The sequence below is a fragment of the Colletotrichum destructivum genome, chromosome 6 (genome assembly GCF_034447905.1).
Source record: "Colletotrichum destructivum chromosome 6, complete sequence".
Taxonomy (NCBI): domain Eukaryota; kingdom Fungi; phylum Ascomycota; class Sordariomycetes; order Glomerellales; family Glomerellaceae; genus Colletotrichum; species Colletotrichum destructivum.
In genome coordinates this window covers 2,218,302-2,239,411 of record NC_085901.1, presented here as the reverse complement: position 1 = coordinate 2,239,411, position 21,110 = coordinate 2,218,302, and the positions used below count along the sequence as shown (strand labels likewise).

At 53.7% G+C, this 21,110-nt stretch overlaps 6 protein-coding genes across 6 annotated transcripts; 3 read left to right on the top strand and 3 right to left on the bottom strand.

The window, feature by feature from the left end:
- Positions 1-1,021: 1,021 nt before the first annotated feature.
- On the bottom strand, positions 1,022-4,803 carry CDEST_09880 (Putative armadillo-like helical, symplekin/Pta1). Its single transcript, XM_062926038.1, has 8 exons — positions 4,668-4,803; positions 3,752-4,582; positions 3,514-3,679; positions 3,329-3,459; positions 3,065-3,268; positions 2,656-3,007; positions 1,755-2,607; positions 1,022-1,698 (listed from the first exon to the last, which is right to left on the bottom strand). Exons 2-8 carry the CDS (start codon positions 4,093-4,095, stop codon positions 1,568-1,570), a joined length of 2,181 nt encoding a protein of 726 aa, XP_062782089.1. The 5' UTR covers positions 4,096-4,582; positions 4,668-4,803; the 3' UTR covers positions 1,022-1,567.
- A 237-nt stretch (positions 4,804-5,040) lies between these two features.
- Positions 5,041-5,691, top strand: CDEST_09879 (Putative cytochrome c oxidase assembly factor 3, mitochondrial, coiled-coil; the record flags this gene model as incomplete). The annotated part of the gene is made up of 3 exons (XM_062926037.1): positions 5,041-5,231; positions 5,298-5,425; positions 5,510-5,691. 3 exons carry the CDS (start codon positions 5,041-5,043, stop codon positions 5,596-5,598), a joined length of 408 nt encoding a protein of 135 aa, XP_062782088.1. The 3' UTR covers positions 5,599-5,691.
- Position 5,692: 1 nt separating this feature from the next.
- Positions 5,693-8,526, bottom strand: CDEST_09878 (uncharacterized protein). The gene is made up of 4 exons (XM_062926036.1): positions 7,258-8,526; positions 7,134-7,203; positions 6,593-7,076; positions 5,693-6,542 (listed from the first exon to the last, which is right to left on the bottom strand). The coding sequence occupies exons 1-4, from the start codon at positions 8,183-8,185 to the stop codon at positions 6,105-6,107; spliced, it is 1,920 nt and encodes a 639-aa protein (XP_062782087.1). The 5' UTR covers positions 8,186-8,526; the 3' UTR covers positions 5,693-6,104.
- A 323-nt stretch (positions 8,527-8,849) lies between these two features.
- On the top strand, positions 8,850-10,981 carry CDEST_09877 (Putative RNA recognition motif domain, nucleotide-binding alpha-beta plait domain superfamily). Its single transcript, XM_062926035.1, has 4 exons — positions 8,850-8,936; positions 8,999-9,065; positions 9,120-10,193; positions 10,270-10,981. Exons 1-4 carry the CDS (start codon positions 8,926-8,928, stop codon positions 10,783-10,785), a joined length of 1,668 nt encoding a protein of 555 aa, XP_062782086.1. The 5' UTR covers positions 8,850-8,925; the 3' UTR covers positions 10,786-10,981.
- A 24-nt stretch (positions 10,982-11,005) lies between these two features.
- Positions 11,006-13,326, bottom strand: CDEST_09876 (Putative tubulin). Its single transcript, XM_062926034.1, has 5 exons — positions 13,164-13,326; positions 12,880-12,938; positions 12,484-12,794; positions 11,924-12,427; positions 11,006-11,871 (listed from the first exon to the last, which is right to left on the bottom strand). The coding sequence occupies exons 1-5, from the start codon at positions 13,173-13,175 to the stop codon at positions 11,393-11,395; spliced, it is 1,365 nt and encodes a 454-aa protein (XP_062782085.1). The 5' UTR covers positions 13,176-13,326; the 3' UTR covers positions 11,006-11,392.
- A 5,715-nt stretch (positions 13,327-19,041) lies between these two features.
- Positions 19,042-20,787, top strand: CDEST_09875 (Putative PAN/Apple domain-containing protein; the record flags this gene model as incomplete). Its single annotated transcript, XM_062926033.1, has 1 exon — positions 19,042-20,787. The coding sequence occupies one exon, from the start codon at positions 19,042-19,044 to the stop codon at positions 20,785-20,787; it is 1,746 nt and encodes a 581-aa protein (XP_062782084.1).
- Between the last annotated feature and the right edge of the window lie 323 nt (positions 20,788-21,110).

The following is a 21,110-nucleotide window of genomic DNA, read 5'->3' as shown; positions in this document are numbered from 1 at the left end:
ATCACTATTCCGGCCAAAAGAGAAGCAATGCACGGTCCTTTCGCTCTCTCCCTATAGGTATGTCCTCTGCGTGGCAAGGAATGACATGTTCGTGATGCAGATGGAGATGCGCATAATGTCGAATCTCCTCAATGTTTGAACCGAACAGGTCCTTTTCTCCTGAGACCTCGGTCGGTAGCCTAGGTAGGAATACTGCACCTATATAGGTACCTACCATTTGGTAAAGACACCTTTTGGGAGTCGGGTACGTCTCCTATTTCCTCTTCGCTCAACGTCTTCCAATCGCAATAATAAATATGCCCAAGTTCATCCACGCGACATCCATCACCCATGGCCCGGCCCCCATTCCATCCCATCTAAACCATCCCATTATCCAAACCCTATCACTCTCTACTGATACCCGCAGCAGCCCCCCCAGCGCAGATCCAATCCAGAAACCCATCTCTGTCGCACTCCCGGGTTCCTCTTGTCTTACCTCAGCGGGGCCAACCCAGCGTCAGTGACAACCCGGCTAGACAATCAATCACGACACACCCAAGATCCTGGCAATACTGAGGATCCAAAGGGGGGTAGTGAAAAAATAGAAAAACAAAAGACGAAGAGAGATTGAGAAAGGAACAGCTTGTGCCTCCTGAATCCAATCATACTGGTAGCCCCGTTTCCAATCTCTTGTTTGAGACTACTGTCTACCTATCCTATCCAACTAAACAGCCAAGGGAAAACATAATGCTCACCTTGAAAGGGGGCCTGTGATCTTGACATGGAGAAACCCTTAATCCCTTTCTCTCTACACAATACTTTCAGTGCATATCTATGAGATCTGCATGCAAACTCACCCAGACCAGGTCTGTAACACGCCATGCCAAGCTTCCGGTTAAAATTCCCGTGCCGCCACGACTCCATAGATGATAGACGCCAAAGAAACGGAGCCGCAGTCGCTGAGGCTGATGCTTTCTCTGCTGGGATTCCGGATCCAGCCAAACCCACCTCAGTTGACAAAGAGCAGTGCACAACTCAGATCATAGCAAAATGAGGGGTGTCTTGCGTGCGTGCATCAAATATGCTGCCGCTTCCCCAAGATTTCATTGTGCTGACTCTGGCTTCCTATGCCCCCTTTCCACTTGGGATGCAAGTAAGCTAGCTATGTATACATGACAGTTTATCCGGCCAGTTCCACCTTCCTTGGTCTGAACGCCAAGGGCCTATGCCATGCCGTTGGCTACTGTCCGCTTTCCTCTCCCCTCCCAGTCGGACCCGTCTCATTGTCTACCGAGACGCCATCAGTCCATTTTCTTGCTTGCATCATCTCCAGTTCGTTTGGGTATACTTGTCGGACTTCGTGACCATCAAACCTATTCCAACAGCCTCACCACTTTGAAAGGGAGCTGCCGCAGCATCATGTCCCCTTTCTGCATATGCTCTGATGCCTTAGCCTCATTAAATAAAGAAAAGACCCCCCCCCTCAACAACTACGCAACACAAGACACATGCAACGTGACTGTCTATATTGCATCGTTTGGTGGCCACATACAAGTGACCTAGGTTGCGGCTGCGTCTGCAGCCTTTATTATGTTGTGATTGCTGTTGCGTTGTTTGTTGCTGCAGTACCCCCACCCTCTGCTACTGCTTTGGCTGATGCTAGCCAGGACGGCCGGAACTTGACCAAGTATTTCGCCGCCAGTGGTCGCGCATCCTCGTCTGTATCAACACGTCAGTAACAATCCCATGCACCAATCAGGCAACTTGAAGCTCACACTCTGTCCAGATATCCTGGACCGTGTCCAAGGCAAGCTCCTTGGCCGGTGGTCGCATCATGACCAGGTACAATAGACTCGTCAGAGCCAGAGGCACCACCAAAGGATCGCGACACATGAGCTTGACGCGAGACAGGATGGCGGGGCTGAGCTCAGGGACCTCGCCCAGGAACCGGGTGAGGACCTTGTCCTGGGCATTGAGGTATTGCGAGAAACCGTCAATCAACTTGAGCGCCCATTTCTCGTAGTGCAGAGGATGGTTTCCCTCTTGCTTCTTTTGCAGCTGGTCGTTGTACCACTCTTCGTGCAACCAAGTGATGGCGACGTCGATACGTCGCCGGAAATCCTCAAGTACGTACGTGTACAGCGAGTCTCTGATGCTGTTGCCGAGAGACAATCCCGACACTGAGACACTGGTCTCGTCCTTGTTGCCGACCTCCTCTAAACCTGCCGACGAACGGCTGGCCAGTCGGGTAATGATGGCAATCCAGGATTCTCGGTCGTTGGTACTGGCCGCCAGTCGGTTGATGCCAGACTTGGACCTTTTGCCAGGGTCTTCCAGCGTCTTGACAAACTGGAACAGGGACATGACTGAGCCTTGACCCGCGCTTAGCGCCAATTCTGGCGTGAGCGCAGGTGGAGGCGGCAGCTTGAACGTCCTCAGCCCAAGGTCGTGGTCATCTGGTCGGGCCACAGGATCGCTGTCGAGCTTGTTCAGAATTTGCTCATTATCTTCGGCGGCGGCGAAATCCGGTTCGTAATCGTCATCCTCTTCGACGCCCAGAGGAGCAGTCTCGGGGTTGATTTGCGGTGCGGGTTGTGCTGCCAGAGCGGCGAGTCGTCCCTGAATACCCTACGCAACGTCAGAAGAAGCCTTTGCGCACGCCACATTGGGTCTCACCTCGATTGCCATTGTGAGAAGTTGCGCATCCGTGCGGATGAGCGTGGTGATGCTAATTTTCGCGGCCATTGCCGTCGGGAGTGTGCCCACGTCGAAAGCCTTCAGTCCTTCACTGCCTGTGAGAGTGAAGACGTCGCCTAAGCTGTGAGGGCCTGGCGGTAGTGGCGTGACTTGGATCTGCGGCGTCGTCGCCACTTGGGGTGCGACCCGCTGGCGCTTGGCGTCCATCTCGGCGTGCTGTTGAGCTTCGAAAGCCCGTTTGCGGCCGGACTCGTCGAAGATTTCGTGCCTCATGCGCATCATTCTCTCCACATGCTGCTGAATCCGAGGCGCCATTGGGCCGTGGGGGTCGCTGCGTTGCAAGATTAGCAGGGAAGGCGGCAAACACGGAAGGCGCGCTGGGCTGTACCGTTTTGACAGATGTATCAAGAGCATACGAGTCGTCTTCTCCATGGACTTGACAATCACACGGGTTCTGGGAGTCATGGGCGAGTTCGCGAGCTTCATGGGATTGAAGTTGAGCACGGCAGTCAGTATTCTGTTGGCCGTCCCCGGCCGACTGCGGATCAAGATGGACAGGCAGTTCAAGGTGGCATCAACGAGAAGAACATCACTGTCACCAATGTGCTGTGATTAGCCGTGGTCAAACGTCGTCTCGCATCGCAGTCCTTACCTGCTGTTCTCCTGCAACACGCTCAACATCCTGTCCAGCAATCCAACTCCTTCGGCGTCGAGGGTCATAACATCTAGCGTCTGATGGTTTGGCGGGATCTTGTCGAGTGAAATGTCAAGGGAATCACCTCGCTACGCAAAACGTCAGTAACACACAACCGGCTAAGTATGTCAGATCCAGCCTACTCTTGGTTCGCTTGGGTTGGCCACCGATTGTGCGAGGACAACTCGTTGCGCAAACTTGATGCAGCATATCCTCACCGTCGACTCGGCCTCGCTCCATATCTGAAGAATGCGTGTCTTGATTGCGACCACCCGTTCCCACGTGAGGTTATCGTACGAGTTGTTGATGCTATCGAACCAGTCAGCCTCCCCGACCTATGGAACTAGAGTTATCGACCAGAAGCAAGAGATGTGCACGTACATCCATCGCAGCGCAAAGGGATAGATGCTGGCGGCCGTCTGAATGGCACTCCGCAGTACGTGGGGATCCTCATTCGGGGTCTCAACCATGCTCTGCAGCGTGTCCAGCACGAAGAGCTGCATTGTCTCTTTTTCGCTGCCCGGTAGCGCGGGCGTCGAAAAGGCCTCGGCCAGGAAGTCGGCGCCCCATCTTCGGAGTTCAACGCGCGCCGTGGGTCCGACGATGGGCAGAATGCTCTTGACAACGGTTGGGTAATACTTGACGTCGCCCAAGACGAGCTTCCTTGCGTCGTTGAGCTGGCGAATCTGGTCGCTCACGGACGCCTGTGAGGATGGAGCTGCCATGATCGTGGGCAAGCTTGATGCACAAGGATGCTACGAGTCTGGATGGGTCCGCGAGGTGACAAATGAAGACAAGATGTCAAAATTCGGTTGCGTGTGGTGGTCGAGGTCCGGCGTTGCCAAGGCGAAGAGGAAACCGAAGACACGAGGGCAGGAGCTGCCGCGATTTATCGGAATCTGGAGAGCTCAAGCTTTTCCAGGTCAATCACCACCCTCCAACGCGCGGAAGAAAGAGATGGAAAAAGCAATCAAGTCGCAATCGTGTGGTGTCGTGTAATTCGTCGGGGCGGGTGATGAGGCGACTTCGGGTTGATTAATGTCGGCTATCTGCTGATGCGATTGCTTCGTTTTCCCAACTCCCAAAGTTTGACGAGTTTCCTGCCGTGCAGGTTCTGGAGAGGCAAGCAAGCAACCTGGGCCGACGTTGAGCGTGATAAGCGACAGCGACGCGGGTCAAAAACCATGACGGGGCGTGTTGACCACCGTTTGGCTGTTTTAGGTTAGCGCAGCGGCTGCCCTAGAGCCTCCGCTGCCGGTACCTGAATGGTGCTCTATTTGTGGGAAAGAGGACCTACTAAGTTACATAGGCAGGTGTCTAGACCCCATACCTACCTGCCTAATCAGATAATGGAAGAGAAACGAGAGAGCTTGTATGGAAAAGTAGAAAGAAAGAATGTTCAAGATGCAAATCATCAAGGTCACATCTTAAGGATAGAACAAGTCATCCAATCGAGGTACCAGCACGTAAGGCTCAGGGTTGTGGAGCATGTTGCAGTACTAGAGACACCTAGGTACCTTAGGTAACTAAATGAGATCCTACCTCCTTACCTACCCACATGCACTACCTACCCTGTAAGCCCGATGTTGGAGCTTATCGAACTAGTCTACGTCACAATCAATTCAACCGAACTTCCTCCGAGCTATCGATACCTAATCAGCATTGAGGGAATGGTTCGGCCTGTGAATTTCCCGGCCCTTTGCGATAGAACATCTAATATCCAACTTCTCGTGGCGCAACACCATCAATCGCCCCCAAGGGCCCCGAATCGAATCCTCTCAAACCCCGAGTTCTTCACAGCCTATAATTCTGCACAACACTCCTTCCCTGTGACTTCCCGGCATCCAGTCGCAATGGCCATGTACGCCGCCACTGTTCCCTCCCCCATTCGCGCCACATGAGTGTGGTCTGACAAACAAAACTACAGCCCCCAGAAGTCTTCGTACTACGATCGCAACCTCCGCCAGGGTCCCGCCCTCCTCCGAGCCCGCAAACCCTATCTCGCAAAGAATCTCGCTGTCGGTGCCGGACTTTGGTGCTTTGTTGGCGCAGTGTGTATGTGACAAGCCGCCCCGCATGGCCCCCTCCCCCCGTTTGCGAACATCCAAGAGGCCGTCGGGCTAACTAGCATGTCCGCAGACTGGTACACGATCAAGGCGGTCGGCCAGGACGAATTTGAAGATGTCAAGGTCCCCGATACCCCGAGGCAACAGGCCAAGTCCAGCTAGACAGTGAGGGAGGCGGGAGAGCTGGCGAGAGAAGTGATGCGTACAGCCAACCACTGGAAACTCTCAATAACACAAGTGCTGGAACAGCTCGACATGCGAGCATGCAGTTGCGTTGTAGAATATATATGTATATAAGCGAGGTTCAACTCGCTTCCTGCGCCGTTTGCAACAATGTAAAATCACCAAATTCTCCATCAGCAATTCTGTACATGTCTCATTACAGGAGTTGACCTGTCCATCCCAATGCAAAAGTAACTCCCTTTTTCCACTCCAGACATCCCATCTTGTGATGAGGGGCCCTTCTTAACTCTATGGGGACCCAGACAAATAATGACCGTCGTGATATCACGTCGATGCGCCAACGTATCTAGGTAGTAGATAAGAAAGGGGAGGAAAAGAAGAACAGAAAAACGGAAAAAACAAGGGCGGGTCGCCTTAGTCGTCGTGGGGTATCATAACAGTACAGTGAGCCTCGAAAACGCCGTCAGCCTTCAGGTGATGCCGCCCTAACTTGCCATCGCCGACGCTGGCTCTTGTTTGGGAGCCGTGTCTTTCGCAGCTTTCGATGTGCGACTCCCCGCACGCTTCATCTGGGCGCTTTGAGCCAAAACGTTGGCTGTTCGGACCATCTCGGGTGACGCCGAAGTAAACCGGTTCATTTGCGGCGATGTGTGCGCGGCTGCGTGACCGTTTGTGATGGCCGGTATCGGCTGAGCGTGGGATGGGCCTGCCACTGCTTTGCCTCCTTGCGTTGCTGGACTTTTCACATGGGCCCCAGGCGCTGCGGGCGCCGTGACGATCTTATGTGCAATATGGTTTGGGTTGGCCCATGGGGTATCTTTGATGAACTGCTCACCAGCAGGACCAAGGTTTCCCCCGAAGGCAACCGCCTGGTAGTCCTCAATTGGCTGCATTATCGATCGCTGACGCGACTTTGAAGTGCGCTGGGAAAGATCAGTGATGGTTCAAGTGCTGGGCCTGGCTATCGACCAACCTTCATGGCCTCCAGATCGTCTTCGATCTCTGACCCATTCGCACCTCGCATGGGCGGCACTGCGGGAAATCCCTCGTGCTTGGCGAGCCCGGCCAAGAAAGAAACCTCCGAGTTGTACGCGACCGCGTTTCTTGTGCGTTGCGTGGGGTTGGCGGGGAACAGAAGACCGTAGTCGGGTACGCTATGTGCACTGCGCCTGGCGTTCTGTGTCTCGTACCATTCCTTGTTAAGGTGTTCAAGCATTTTAGAGCGTGACTCTCGAGCTCCCTGGTAGAACTGATTCCAGATTTGGGCCCGACGCGCTACTGCCAGTCGCTCCAGGGCCTCGACTGACAGCTCGTATTCTTTCTCAATGTTTCGGAGCTTCTTGTCTAGCCTTTCGTCCAAACATTGCTTCATGTTCAAGTATTCAGGGTGACTCGGTGGCTCGGCTTGCAGAGACTGTTCTTCTTGCTCGAGGCGCTCTAGTCGATCCTTGTACAGCCTGGAGCACATTCATCAGCACGAGGCCGGTGCAACTCGTCGTGTGTAGAAGACTCACCGCTCACGAAAGACTACAAACTTCTCTTCTAGATCAGTCCATTCCTCGACCGCCGCACGTTTCCTCTCAACTGTTGCAAGACATCAGCTAAGAAAAAAAAAGCGTTGATTGACGGGTTCCTTACACTCTTCGTCGTTCTTTGACGCTTCTGCGTCATCGTCGCCCTCGTGTTCAATGTGGTCGTCAGCATGAGGTCCCGAGTCTTCGTCACCGCGACTGTCGTCCCGACCGTCGCCATCGTCACCCTCATGCTCATGGGCCTCTAGGGCGTGACTCTTTCGCCTGCTGCCGTTACGAGTTATCTTTTTCGTTATTTGCGAGTCCTTGACCGGGCTGTGACCGTCGCGCGATAGACCACGCTTAGTGGGCGGGAGTTCGGGGGCATTGTCCTCGGTCGCGGAGTGATCGCCGGTATGGGAAATTGTGGAGGGGACATCGTCCTCGTGCATGTCCACGTCATTCTTGTCCCGGTCCTGCTCCTGTGGCACGACCGACCCGGTGCGCTTCCTGGCGGGCTGGCCAGGCTCAGAAGATTCCGCGACCGGTGATCGCTTTCTCTTCTTCGAATCAGCGTTCTCGAAATCATCTTCGGTAGATGGGAGCTCGGTGGACTTCTTTGGCTTGCTGGGGGAGGCCTCATCCAAGTGGCTGGAAGTCATCGACACGTCGTCACGGTCGGAAAGACTCTCGTCGTCACCATCGTCGATGGCGTCAATGGAGAAAGTCTTTTGGAGCTTGCTTGGTGTGCGGTCGAAGACCTGGCCGTCATTGAACTGGTTGACGACCACGTCCTTGTGGCGTTGGGCCTGCGGGGTGTCGTAGAGGCGCTCTGTCTCTGCCTCGGTATCGTTCGCCTCGGACAGGTTGCTGTCGGAGTCGAGCGCCTCGTCAGGATCTTCCCCAGTGTGATCCAGCTGCATGCCGTCCAACGATTCGCCCTCGCCATCCTTGTCCTCGACGTCGCTCAGAGGGCTGGAGATGTTACTGTCGTCATGATCGAGCGTCGCCTGCCCTGGAGAGAGAGCAGGCGGCGCTGAAGCCGTAGCTGCCATTGAAAAGAGAGGGAAACAGCGTGCTGTGCGAGTCCAAATCGGGTGGTTTGAAGGTAGGTTCTGTCGTGCAGAGGTGCAATTCGGGCAGACGAGTTTTCGTCGGAACGCAGACAGGGCGCGGAGGGACGAGCAGCAGCGACAGTGGCAGACTGAACAAGAAGAGGAAGCGGGCAGGTTGCTGTGGAGAGAAAAGCGAATGTCTCCTAAGTTGAGGTGGTGGATGAAACCTATTCGAGAGCAGCATCAACGCGTGTGCTTGTCCGGTCCCGAAAAGCAGACGTGGGCGGGCGCAGGTGGTGGTGTTGTGGTGGGTTTTCGGAGGAGGAAGAGAAAGGCGTTAGTGACCTGCCGCTCTATGGAGAGAGATGCGCTCACCTGCTCTGCTCCCTCTCTGTGCCTTTCCCGTCTACTACCCCCCCCAGCCCGGTGCGGAACCAGGATCGGTCGGCAGAAAGCCTGCGCCCTGACAGCGAAAGCGGTGAACGCGGGCACAACAGCGGGCACGGGGCACTTGTTCTCGGCAAATAGCGGCCTGCTGACGTTTTTCACCAATTGACGGTTGTTCCGCCTCTTATCGGTATCTCCGGTTTTCTTATCGGTACACCCATAGAAGCCCAGCCGATAGAGCTTGATATTTTTTCCCTCGATGCGGGAGCGCATTGGGAATTGGTGCATCTACAGAAGACCCATTGCAGAACATTGGGCCTTAACAACCAGAGTTGCAAGACATTATCGCAACAATGGCAAAGAGGTATGCTCACAATTCGTCATGCACAAAGGAAATCTCCAAATAAGTCACTAAACTTTCCTCAGAAGCACAAAACTCGCCGCCTCGGGCAAGGCCATTGACCCCACCCTCGATGCCCTTTTCGCATCCAGTGTAAGTCCTTTACAAATCCGCGAATAGGATCAAAAACTCTCTAACCAAGACCAGGCCGGTCCCGTTAAAGCTCCCGAGAAGACAAGTCACCCCGAACTATCCACACCAAAGGCAAGGGCCGAGCCCCAATCCGCCGATTCCGACGAGGAACTCCCGGACGCCGACGAGGGAGACGATGAGGAGTTGTCCGAGCTTGGTAGTGACGAGGATGTTGATCTCGACGATATTGCCGAGGACGAGTCGGACGCTGAGGACTTAGAGGAGGAAGTCTCAGAGCCAGCCCCAAAGGCGAAAAAGGAACGGAAGCGCAAGCGCGTAGAGGACGATATCGAGGGCAAGTACCTGAGCAAGCTCGCGGAGGCAGAAGTAACGGAGAAACCGGCCGGAAAACGCAGCAAGAAGGATACCGAGAGCAAAGAAGATGGCGAAGAGGCGACCTCTGAAACATCGTCCGAGGCCGAGGAGTCCGACGCTGAAGCGCCCCTCGTCCACGAGTCGCTTGCCGCTGACGCCAAGACCAAGGTGAAGGATAGCGAGATGGAGAAGGCGAGCCGTACCGTGTTCCTCTCCAACGTCGCCTCCGATGCCATCGACAGCAAGTCGGCCAAGCGTACCCTCGAGGCCCACCTCGTCAGCGTCCTCGACAAGGACGCCACACCGCCGCAGAAGATTGAGTCGATCCGCTTCCGCTCCATCGCGTTCTCCGGCGGCGCTCTCCCCAAGCGCGCGGCTTATATCACAAAGTCCCTCATGAACGAGACGACAAAGTCGGCCAACGCCTACGTCGTTTTCTCCACACCTGCTGCCGCGCGCAAGGTCTGCGCTGAGCTCAACGGCACCATCGTCCTCGACCGCCACCTGCGTGTCGACAGCGTCGCTCACCCGGCGCCCACGGACCACCGCCGCTGCATTTTCGTCGGAAACCTCGGCTTCATCGACGACGAGACCATCCTTACCACCAATGAGGAGGGCGAGACAGTCCAGAAGAAGCGTACCAAGGTCCCCGCCGACATCGAGGAGGGCCTCTGGAGGACGTTTGGCAAGCACGCCGGCAAGGTCGAGAACGTACGCGTTGTGCGCGACCCCAAGACGAGAGTGGGCAAAGGATTCGCCTACGTTCAGTTCTACGTAAGAACCTGCACTCCCCTCAATGATTTCCACACAAGAAAAATCAAAGAAGGAAAAACAGACTGACAAAGGACAGGATGGAAACCACGTCGAAGCCGCCCTTCTCCTGGATGGCAAGAAATACCCTCCCATGCTCCCCCGCATCATGCGCGTAACCCGCGCCAAGGCCCCTCACAAGACGGCCCTGGCCATGGAACGCACGAACAAGGCCAGAGCCGCCCAATCGGGCGGTCCCGGCGCGCCCGGTAACACAAAGTACCGCGCCAAGATCACCCCCGAGCAGCAGTCCAAGGCCGGCCGCGCGGCGCGCCTGCTGGGCCGCTCCGGCGCCAACCGCGAGCGCCTCGGCGAGAGAGGCGACAGAGGGAAGCCCCGCGCCCCCGGTAACGGCTCCGGCGCCGTCCCTAAGGACGACATGAAGGCGCCCGAGGACTTCATCTTCGAGGGCCGTCGCGCCAGCGCCAAGGACGGCAGGCCGAAGGACCTCAAGTTCAACAAGCGGAGCAAGCCCAAGGGGGGTGGCGTCAAGAAGTCGAAGCCTGTCGGCCGTGGCGCCAAGAGAGCGGCGGAGTGGAAGAAGAAAAAAAACTGAAGTGGATATAGAAAGAAGGAGATAGATGTCTCACATGTAAGAAGGTTATGGGATACCAAAAGTGGGCAACGACAAGCGTCGGGGGAAAGGCGTCAAAGAATAATAATCGTTTTTCCAGAACAAGTGCTTGTCCACGTTTGCCAATGGGGTGCGCCTCAGCAATGTCCCATCTGAATAGCATGTAATCGTTGTAACCTTATCGTCACATCATTCTCAAGCGTTTTGGATAACGAATCCATTTACAATTGACTACTTTGAATCCCAAGAGGCTCTCGTCAGACCGGTCAGGGGGTTACCAAGTATGTACTTGTGTGAAAAAGAAAGTGACTTGGGTCTCATCTATTATCAACTCGAGCTTGACTCCGAAATATCCTTTCAATGGGTTATGGCGTAACCCGGTGCCTTTCCGCGAATCCATGTCCATTCAGCGAGAACGACATCTGAGAAATTTACCGGTCCAGCCCTCCAACGGCCGCCAAAAAACCAAGGTTTTGCATACAGTTCGTGTCGCCCAAAGCTGCTACCGAGTTGGTTGTTGTTCGTCGCAGCAACCAGTCTACTGCGAAACGGGGGAAAAAACAGAAACGTGGCCGTCTCCGGTATCTGCTTAGTACTCGGCGTCGTCCTCATCGGCCTCGAAGGAGTCGGCAGCAACCTCCTCGTAATCCTTCTCGAGCGCAGCAAGATCCTCACGGGCCTCGCTGAACTCACCCTCCTCCATACCCTCACCAACATACCAGTGAACGAAGGCGCGCTTGCTGTACATAAGATCGAACTTGTGGTCCAGTCTCGACCAGGCCTCGGCGATGGCAGTGGTGTTGGACAGCATGGAGACAGAGCGGTCGACGGAGGCAAGACCACCATCGCCGGCGGCGGCAGGGACAGCCATGGGCTTCTGGTAGTTGATGCCGAGCTTGAAACCAGTGGGGCACCACTCGACGAGGTTGAAGGAAGACTTGGCCTTGAGGGCAGCGATGGCAGCGTTGCAGTCGCGGGGGACAACATCTCCACGGTAGAGAAGGGCGACGGCCATGTACTTGCCGTTGCGGGGATCGCAGACGACCATCTGGTTGTTGGGCTCGAAGCCTGATATTTGTTAGTCTCTTAGGGCCTGTAAGCGGGTGAAGGCGTTACATACACTGGAAGGTAAGCTCCTGAACCTTGAAGCTCTCGTGAGAGCTCTTGTTGGCCGAGATGACAGGAGCGTAGCTGATGAGGGGGTAGTGGATACGGGGGTAGGGAACCAAGTTGGTCTGGAACTCGTTCAGATCGACGTTGAGGGCACCGTCGAAGCGGAGGGACGAGGTGATGGAGCTGACGACCTGGGCGATCAGGCGGTTCAGGTGTTCGTAGCCAGGACGGGGGATGTCAAGGTTGCGACGGCAGATGTCGTAGACAGCCTCGTTGTCGACGAGGAAGGTGCAGTCCGAGTTCTCGATGGTGCTGTGGGTGGACAGGACAGCGTTGTAGGGCTCAACAACGGCGGTCGAGACGCGCGGGGCGGGGTAGACAGCGAACTCGAGCTTCGACTTCTTGCCGTACTCGGTGGAGAGGCGCTCGAGCAGGAGGGCACCAAAGCCGGAGCCGGTACCACCACCGAAGGAGTGGAAGATCAGGAATCCCTGGAGAGAGTGGCAGTTGTCTGTAGAGTCGTTGGTCAGTCAGGCTTCTGAAAGCGGCGGGCAAGGGGAGACGAACCAGCGACGCGGCGGACGCGGTCAATGACATTGTCAACCATCTCCTTGCCAATGGTGTAGTGGCCACGGGCGTAGTTGTTGGCGGCATCCTCCTTGCCGCTGATCAACAGCTCGGGGTGGAAAAGCTGGCGGTAGCCGCCAGTTCGGATCTCGTCGATGGGAGAGGGGTCGAGGTCCACGAAGAGGGAACGAGGAACGTATTTGCCATTGCTAGTCTCGGTAAAGAACGTCTCGTAAGAACCGCCATCAACGACATCCTTGGCATTGGGGTCGGGACGACCATCGGAGCCGAGGCCGTGCTCGAGGAGGTAACTGCGCAATGGATTGGGTGGTCAGCTTCACGGAGTTTTCCCTGTCGTATCGGTATCAGGAAGGGATGGGACGGGCATGGACGTACAGCTCCCAAGCAGAGTTACCCAGCTGGGTACCGGCCTGACCGAGATGAAGGTGAAGAATCTGGAGACATTGCCGTCAGTACTAGAGCCGCACACCGAGATCAAGGTGTGATGGGACAGCTAAGCAGATTTCAGGGGTTCGCCTTGGTAGCAGTAGCAGTAGCGACAGCGGCAAATGGGAAGCCATAGCCAGCCTACGATGCCACTAGAGAGCTGCAACGATGGGGGTTTTGGAAGACGGAAAGCAAAACACAAAAAGGGAAAAAGGGCATTGCGTCCAACTTACCTCGCCCTTCATTGTGTACTGTGGCTCAACGAGTCTTGGGGGATGCTGCGACGCAAAGTGGAATGGAGAAGGGGAATATTTTCACGCGCGCAGCGCAGAGTTGAGGTTCGGAAGAGCTAGGGGGGAAGGGCGGTGTTGGTGATGGTTTTCAGCGGTTTGGAGGGTCACTTTGTTGTGGACAAGGCGGGGCACAACCAACAAGGCCAACCAGTGGCACAATAGGCTTCGAGGCAGAGGACAGGCCCCCCCTTTCTTCACTGGGTTTAGTGTCTGTCTGCCAGACTGCCACTGGTAGGTAGGTAGGTCTCTGTAGCCTTAGTGGTGTTGGGTGGAGGTAGGTCTCTAGCACCAAAACGATTGCGGGGGGCTATATCATCCAATCAGATAGTGGTGACACTCTCACCGCTACATGGTCTGAGCGTGATTCCCTTATTGTCTATTGGGCCAAGTTCAGGGGTAAAGATACCTACGACTGCTGCCACCTGCCATCAACCACAGAACCCCTGGCAAATGTGAATTGAGGCCACACCAGGCAATTGAAAGAAAGCGCATCCTGCCAGAATTTTTTGCGCGATGAGCAAGGCAACGAGACGGAGAAAGAGTGAAATGCACAGAAACCTGGCTTTGTTTTACTCTATCTTTCCATAGTCATCGCTCACAATCAAACATGCATTGATTACCATAAACAGCCTAAAGCCGGTCTGTGCGGCAAATCCAGGGTCCATGGCATTGACTTTGTGAGGGAAAAGAGGGTCTGCAACTGGAGACTTCTCGAGCGTTGGGTCTTGGGGCATAGCGAAATCATTCTGCCACTTGCTGCACCAGCAGCAAACTCGAGGGACATAAATAGGTATATTGTCATGTAGGATGTAGGCTGCAGCCCCCATTCTCGACCCAGGCTGCCAGGCAGCTAGCCGGCAGTTGGTAGGCACCTACCTACCTTACCTGTGATTTCTGTCCCACGGTCGGTAGGATCCGCGCGATCTTAAGAGGGGCCGAGCCGGACTCGGCCCCACTCCCTGTTTCCGTGATAGTTCGCCTTCAACGAAATGTGCTCCCAATAGCTATTGTAACCGGCATGCTACATTGATTCTGGTCGCTTATGTTGCTTGCTGTTCCAAAGATACCACATTCGTACAGAGGCAAAGCAGTCGACATCCAAGGACACAGTCACCTGATCTATCAGCTGGTTACAAATATCAGGCAAGACTGACGATACAAGACGCTGAACGCAGTTGAATGATCAAGCGAAACTTGAAAAGGACACGGACTTGTATGTACGGGTATCCTCTTGTAACTTTCTGTAGACACTTCACCTTGTGCAAGGCGTCTCACCGTCCACTCAAAGCTTTAAAACCAGCTTCCTCCATTTAAACTAGCCTGATGATTTTCGTCTAGTAGCTAATTCCGACCGTGCTGGAACGACACAACCATTTCCACACCTACCGCCCCAAGAGTGTCGATCTAGGACATGTCCACTCCCAACCCACAATCAAAGTACAACCTGCGCAAGTGACAGAGCTCATCCCGTCGTTTTCTTTCCCTGAGATTATTGATGCCTGTTCCTAATGCAAACCAGCAGCATGCAGATGTGCGCAAAATACGGACCCTTGTTGGCAGGACATTCACAAGTGCTTCGAAATGCCACGGTGCCATGTTCCGACATTGTTCCGACTTCAAACCCAGCACCTCAAGGGAAATCAGAGACTCCAATAGGGGCATCCAGCTCCAATGCTTTTCAAAGGTAAACAACGCAGTCTGCAAAGGCAAACTGTTAAGAGTCGGCGCAAGTCCATTCAGCGCGTCCAGAACGTCACCAAAACAGGATGTTTGGGCCGCGAAGAAAACAAACTGTTCCAGCCTAGTACAGTAACTGAGCAACAGCTTGACTTCAGCGACTCGAGTAGTCCGACCCTGCCTGCTCAGTAGTCACAGTGACGTCAGGTTGGCGAGAAAGGCTGCTGTCCTCTCCCGTTGCACGAGACAGTTCTCAGCCCCTGCAATGTCGGCGACGAGGGTTCTCAGGTTTGGTGCAATCAATGGCAGGATTTCAATGTTGGACATCCTAGAATGACCAGCGGGCGCTTGGGTGAGTCTGGTCAGGGTTTCGTTGAGTAAGACCACTCGACCAAGTCGCCGAAGTCCAGTCCAGCCTCGATTTTCAGAGACAGTCCTCAAATGCTCGAAAAAGTTCTCGGTCCACGTTTTCGGTCTGTGTACGATCAGATCTCTAACGTTGGGAGTAAGCAAAAGGACCATCTCTTCCAAAAAGCATTGGCGCGCTGGACTCGAAACAGCCCACCACCTTGGATCCTCTGTGAACTGCAGGCCCAGCCTCTTGCTGGCCTGCCTAACCGCGGGGACAGAGCCTCTGGCTTTACTTAACGTAAGGTGGCTGCTAGCGGGCAAAAAAAACACCCTCTGGCCACATCTTGCCAAATCGGGGCGGCGGATCATGGTATAGAGGAATAGCAAAACCTTCCGGCAGATTCTGTAGGAGTGACAGATATAAGGCTGTGCGGCGTCTCGCAGTCTCCGGTGGACGCGGCTGAGGTTTAGAATATCTTTCTTGTCATGCTGTTCCACCCCGACAAATTTATTGACATTGTGTCTTTTGCAGTGCCCGCAAAGATGAAATGCGACCATGAAAAGAAGTTCGTTCTGAAGGCCTAGAAGACCTTGAATTCGAGGGCTCTCAGTGGAGGCCTGGTGAGACTCAGAATGCAACACGTCTGGCTGGCCTGAAGAATGATGGTGCAGTGCCGGTTGCGTTGCTGGTTGTGTTGCTGTCCAGAGAACTGCGGAGGAGGAGTCCGTCATTGTATGCTGTATCGTCAGATTCAATCTCCAACATTGGAGCACTGGAATACGAACGCTACTGAACGCTCCAAGCTGAATCAACTCGAGTTGTACGGAGGGCTGTCGATAGTCGTGATTGGGGGCCGAGGTTCGGTCTGCGATTTCGCAATACCGCAGCCTGCTGATATTGGGCAAACTAAGAAGAAAATAAATTAGGAGAAGCTAGAATTGAATGCCGGAAGACAAAAATGTTTGAAGTTCGGTGGTGTCACGTCGAAATTGATGAGGTTTGGATGGTGGATCCACGAGAAACCAGCCACACGACGCAAGCAACAGGAGATAATCGACCAGGTAAGGCGCGGTTTGCATCTGAAAATCAGCCTGCTTTCAAACAAAGGAAGGAGTGTGTGCTAACTGCCTTAAGGTAGACAGCCTTGCAGTTGTCGCCTGCCTCGCTTAAAGCTCTTCGTAAGGTAAGGTAAGCAGGTAGGATGGGACTGACTAGTCAGTTGTCTTGCAGGCTTGTTTCTCAACTCTCCAAGTCACGAGGCAAGGGCGGCGAGGTTTGCAGGTTCTAGATAGTGTCTTATCCACTTAAATCTACTATAACGGACCACAGTGAGAGTCTCTGGAAGTTGACTGATTGGGGAGTTGGTGGTCTTGGCTCGCTATGTCGGTAAGTTGCAACCCACATCTCCGGTCCTCCTCGATCAAAGTAATATCATCAAGCAACAAATTAGCAACAGATAACTGTGCACGTTGAATAAAATCCTTACCTTAATGTCTAGGGTTGATATCAGGTCATTGGCATCCTCCGTGAGGTGAGATGGAAGGACCTCTCACTACCTAGGCCTGTCGCCAGGAGGATGTACTAACAACATGTGTTTTACGCCTGCAGCTTAGAAAAGTTTTCCTATCTCCCGTCGGGAAACAAGGCAAAGCAATGTGGGCTCTTCACCTATCTTCCTTGCGTTCAGGCTATGATATACAACAATCAGGAGTGCGTCACCTTTCCGCACCAGGGGAGGAGGGCAGCCGAATCCGCAGTCAAGGATTCTCCGCTCAGCCAAGCTATTCGAATTCTTTCCATGCAGTTTGCTCGGGTAGCAACCGGAGGCGCTGGCGCGTCTACAAAACTTCTGCCCCCCTTCCATAATAATTGACATCGGAACTCTGCCCTCAATGTAAGGGTCACAATATGTCGTCCTCAGTGCTGTACCCTTTTTATTTTATGGCCCTTCAGACAGTTGTGTCGTATTCTTCGAGCTAGTTGGGTTGTGCCCACCGTTCTGGGTTCTGCAGAGGAATGACGTCGACAGGGTGACGGAGAGCGAGGATAGTTGGTTGTCTCGCCTCACGATTTGAATCGACCCGACCTGACAGAGGGTCTTTAACAGCGACAGCAGGCCCCTTTTCGACAGTAACCAAAGAAAGGCCTCCCTCTGTTACCGTCTTGTTCATGCGAAACCACTGAAATTTGGGTCTAAACAGTAATTTCTCACTTATAATCTGAGCTCCCATGACCCCCCGCTCCGCGGCTCAAGGCGGTTTTCGTACAAGTCATCTTACAAGCAAGTCCGATCTCGTCATACTCAACCATCGAATTTTCTGCGCCTTTGTAATGGGCTCAGCAGAAAAGAAACGGGCAACAGGCGCCAGCCATGGTGAGACAGAGATCGAAAGGAACCATACCTGCCCCAGCCAGCGGCTGTCTAGAACATGATCGAACACAGGCGACCGAGACCGCCTTTGGAGAGGGAAGGCGTCGGTGTGGTAGAAGAATGCTGGTTTCGGTCGAGGTCACAGCTGTCACGTACACGTAAGTCTCGGCGTAGACAGTCTGGTAGAACTAGAATCATGAGTCAATTAAACCACCACTATGGGAAAGAAGCTTCGGCCTAGAAACTCCGGGCTGGGACATGCCGTGCCGAACCTTGGAATATTTCGCGCCAAACAATGTTCATCCGTGCCGTAGTGTCTTGTTTTAACCCAGTTAAAGCCGAAAAAATGTCGTAAACAAAAAGAATAAAACAACTAAAGGAGACATCCAATGTAGAAAGATGGGGGGTATGGAAACGTACATTCCTGTCGTTCAAGGGTTACTGGGTCATCCATGGAGTGTATTGAGCGTTCAGCCTTAATGGTTTCAATGTAGCACTGGAAAACAGTCACAATCATTGCTGATTTTGCTAAACTGAACACTTCAGAGCTGCTGGAGGGCCAAGAAGCTAGAAATGGAGTTGAGCTCGGTGACTCGTTGCCCTGAATGCATGTCGAACATAGAGGACATCTGAAGACGGTGTTCAATCCAAATGATTACAGAGCATCCTTTGCCTTGGAGTTTTCGCTGTGATAATTCGATGTAAGCCCCGGGTGCAATCAGCGGCTTGGAGAATTTCATCGTATCCGGCTGCTCGGCTCAGGAACAGCATGGATAGCAGTGATGCAAAACCCAATAGTTCAGGTCTTCAAGAGGTCAAGCTACACCTGACGTTAGTGGAATCGGTGACAGTAGAGACCGATTCCGAGGCCAACACGAGTTGTGGCGCCGTTGGACTACCAGAATGGAGACTAGTGGTTTTCTCACGTCGAAAGAAAACCACCGATGCTAGTCAAGGACGTTCTTTTGTCGTTTGCGCCGTTTGCTCGGTACACCTCTTTCTGCACAAGACAAAGACACAAGTTCTTTGTGATTCTGTTGAACTACAGGATGACACGTTATTTCTATCTTTGTCCTCCCAGACTAATGGTGTAAGTTTGAATAGTTGACAGACGGGCGAAGCTCAAGCGTTTATGCTCGAAATTTTGGTCCCTAGTGACGCCGAGATACGCCTCTCTCTCGGCCTTCGAACCCGTTTAGTCTTGCCGATGTTCCGGAAGCCGGCCACTGGTTCGGGTTTCCTCATGGTTCAGGAAATGGTTTGGAATGACTCTTGGACTTGAATTGTGGCCAAGGGTTGCTATATAACTCTGCCGATGTCCAGCTGTCTCTGTCTAGTTGCTCACAATCTTCACACTCCTTCATCACATCAACCACTTCACTCATTCCATTTATATTTTCGTCTCGAAACTTTCCAACATGCACACACTCATTGTCCTGGCCTCCTTGGTGGCATCTGGTGTAGCGCAGTTGATGACTCCGTCTGACCTGGCCACGATTCCCGCCCCGGACTTACAGACTGTTCCAGTCGGTGTCGGCAACCAGACTGTTCCTATTTCGGCCGCGACCTCGAAGCGGGCCCTCAGAAAGCTGTTTGCTCGAGATTGTGACACCCTGCCTCCAGGAAGCGGCCCTGTTCCTTCCATCGATACAGACCAAGCATTCCTGGCTTACTCCAACTTGTCCAACGCCGCGCTACAGGCCACCACTCCGCCTGGGTGGTATCAGACCTTCCAGAACCTGCAGTCTGCCACTTCGGCCTCGATCTACCAAGGCTACAAGACTTATTCAAACTACGATACTGCTCGATGCGCAGCCGACTGTGCCCAAATTTCCGGATGCACAGCTTTCAACATCTTCTTCGAAAGAGATCCGAGCCAAGACCCCGGCCTGGCCTGCCCCAACCCGTCGAGCACAACTGTCATCAAGTGTAGCTTCTGGGGTGTTGGAATCGGCCCGTCCACTGCCACGAACAGTGGCCAGTGGAGGAAGGACTTTCACGTCGTTATTGCTGGATCAAACGGATACCAGCTTTCGGCGCCTATCTACAGCATTTCCGGCTACAACTCATCTTTCACCAACGCGGCCACCATCAACGCCCCGACCAGCTGCAACAGCTACATTACATACAAGTCTCACACTAACCAAGCGTACGATCCTTCCCTATGCGCCGATGACTGCGCTGCACAGAGGCAAGAGACGAACCCGTTCAATGGCCTTCGATGCCGCTTTTTCACCAGCTACCTGCTCGTGAAGAACGGTGTTGTCCAGGCGCAGATCTGTGCTCTGTACTCGCGCACTTGGGACCAGAGCTACGCGACGAACACGGGATACTCGTCCGGCTCAGACGTTTACACGATCCAATACGCCTACTCTTACACATATTCTGCTGATATCGGCAACTTCAACTGTCCCCAAGGCGGTTCTGCGACTACTCCTTCCCCGGTTGCTTCTATTGCAACGACCTCGATCACGACGATCAGCACATCCAACTCAGTTACCGCCACCACAACTGTCACGACCAACAAGCCTACCACATTGTCCACATCTTCTGTCAAGCCTACTACATCTGCCATCACGGGTGGAACGAATGGATCGCCCCTGACGAGTTGCCCAAGCCCGGTTAGCTATGTCGTTGGCTACCAGGGTGGCCTGTATGCTGTCTGTCTCGATACCGACTTCCAAATCCCCAGCCCGCAGATCTACTACGGCTACAAGTCCAACCGGGACTGCGTCTCCCAATGCGAGACAACGGCGGGTTGCACCAAGGCTGTGTTCAAACTGTCAACCCAGACATGCTATCTGAAGGGCAGCCCCAGCGTTCCCGCTTCGAACTGGGCCGTCAACCAGGGGTTTCAGACGCTGGTCAAGGTGGCGGACGGTACCCCCCTCAACAGTTGTCTGGCACCCACCTACACTGTCACCTCTGGCAAGACTGTCTACCAGGTCTGTCCCAGCAGCGATTTCACGAACAACCCAGCCACAGACATCTGGTACGGCGTCGCCAGTGATGCCGCCTGCATTGCTCTATGCCAGACGAGAAATGGATGTACCAAGATAGTGTACAACTTCGTCACCAAGACCTGCTACAACAAGGGGAACCCTTCGTTGGCCAGCACTGGCTGGCACGTTAACACCCAGTTCCGCGCAATCTATATCTCATAGGTGGATGCAGTCGATGCGTGGTATCAGATGGGTTGTCTGTGTTGATCAGAGAGGATAACGGTTAGAATTCTGCTTCCAGAACTTGTTTATAGACTATTTCATTTGCTGTTGCCGTTTTTTTTAGCCTTATAGATAAAGTTGTTTGATAATCACGATTTTACCACTGGCGTTTTCGCACATGTTCTCATAAAATGTTGGAGTAGCTATACATGATGTTTCTTCACTCCACCGCTTGAGCGCTAACACCGCTATTGAATGACTCGACTAACTAGATAGCTCGGAGAGAAAGACATATCAGCTGTAACTTCTTCCGCCCTTCCTCA

Coding starts and splice junctions, on each gene's coding strand:
- CDEST_09877 (XM_062926035.1), top strand. Junction 9,066..9,119: donor ATGCCCTTTTCGCATCCAGT/GTAAGTCCTTTA, acceptor AACCAAGACCAG/GCCGGTCCCGTTAAAGCTCC. Junction 10,194..10,269: donor TCGCCTACGTTCAGTTCTAC/GTAAGAACCTGC, acceptor GACAAAGGACAG/GATGGAAACCACGTCGAAGC.
- CDEST_09880 (XM_062926038.1), bottom strand. CDS start 4,095: ATGGCAGCTCCATCCTCACAGGCGTCCGTGAGCGACCAGATTCGCCAG. Junction 3,460..3,513: donor CCAACCCAAGCGAACCAAGA/GTAGGCTGGATC, acceptor CGTTTTGCGTAG/CGAGGTGATTCCCTTGACAT. Junction 2,608..2,655: donor TTCTCACAATGGCAATCGAG/GTGAGACCCAAT, acceptor GACGTTGCGTAG/GGTATTCAGGGACGACTCGC.
- CDEST_09876 (XM_062926034.1), bottom strand. Junction 12,428..12,483: donor CCGCGTCCGCCGCGTCGCTG/GTTCGTCTCCCC, acceptor ACGACTCTACAG/ACAACTGCCACTCTCTCCAG. Junction 11,872..11,923: donor TCAGGAGCTTACCTTCCAGT/GTATGTAACGCC, acceptor AACAAATATCAG/GCTTCGAGCCCAACAACCAG.
- CDEST_09878 (XM_062926036.1), bottom strand. CDS start 8,185: ATGGCAGCTACGGCTTCAGCGCCGCCTGCTCTCTCTCCAGGGCAGGCG. Junction 7,204..7,257: donor GTCAAAGAACGACGAAGAGT/GTAAGGAACCCG, acceptor GTCTTGCAACAG/TTGAGAGGAAACGTGCGGCG. Junction 6,543..6,592: donor ACGATCTGGAGGCCATGAAG/GTTGGTCGATAG, acceptor GATCTTTCCCAG/CGCACTTCAAAGTCGCGTCA.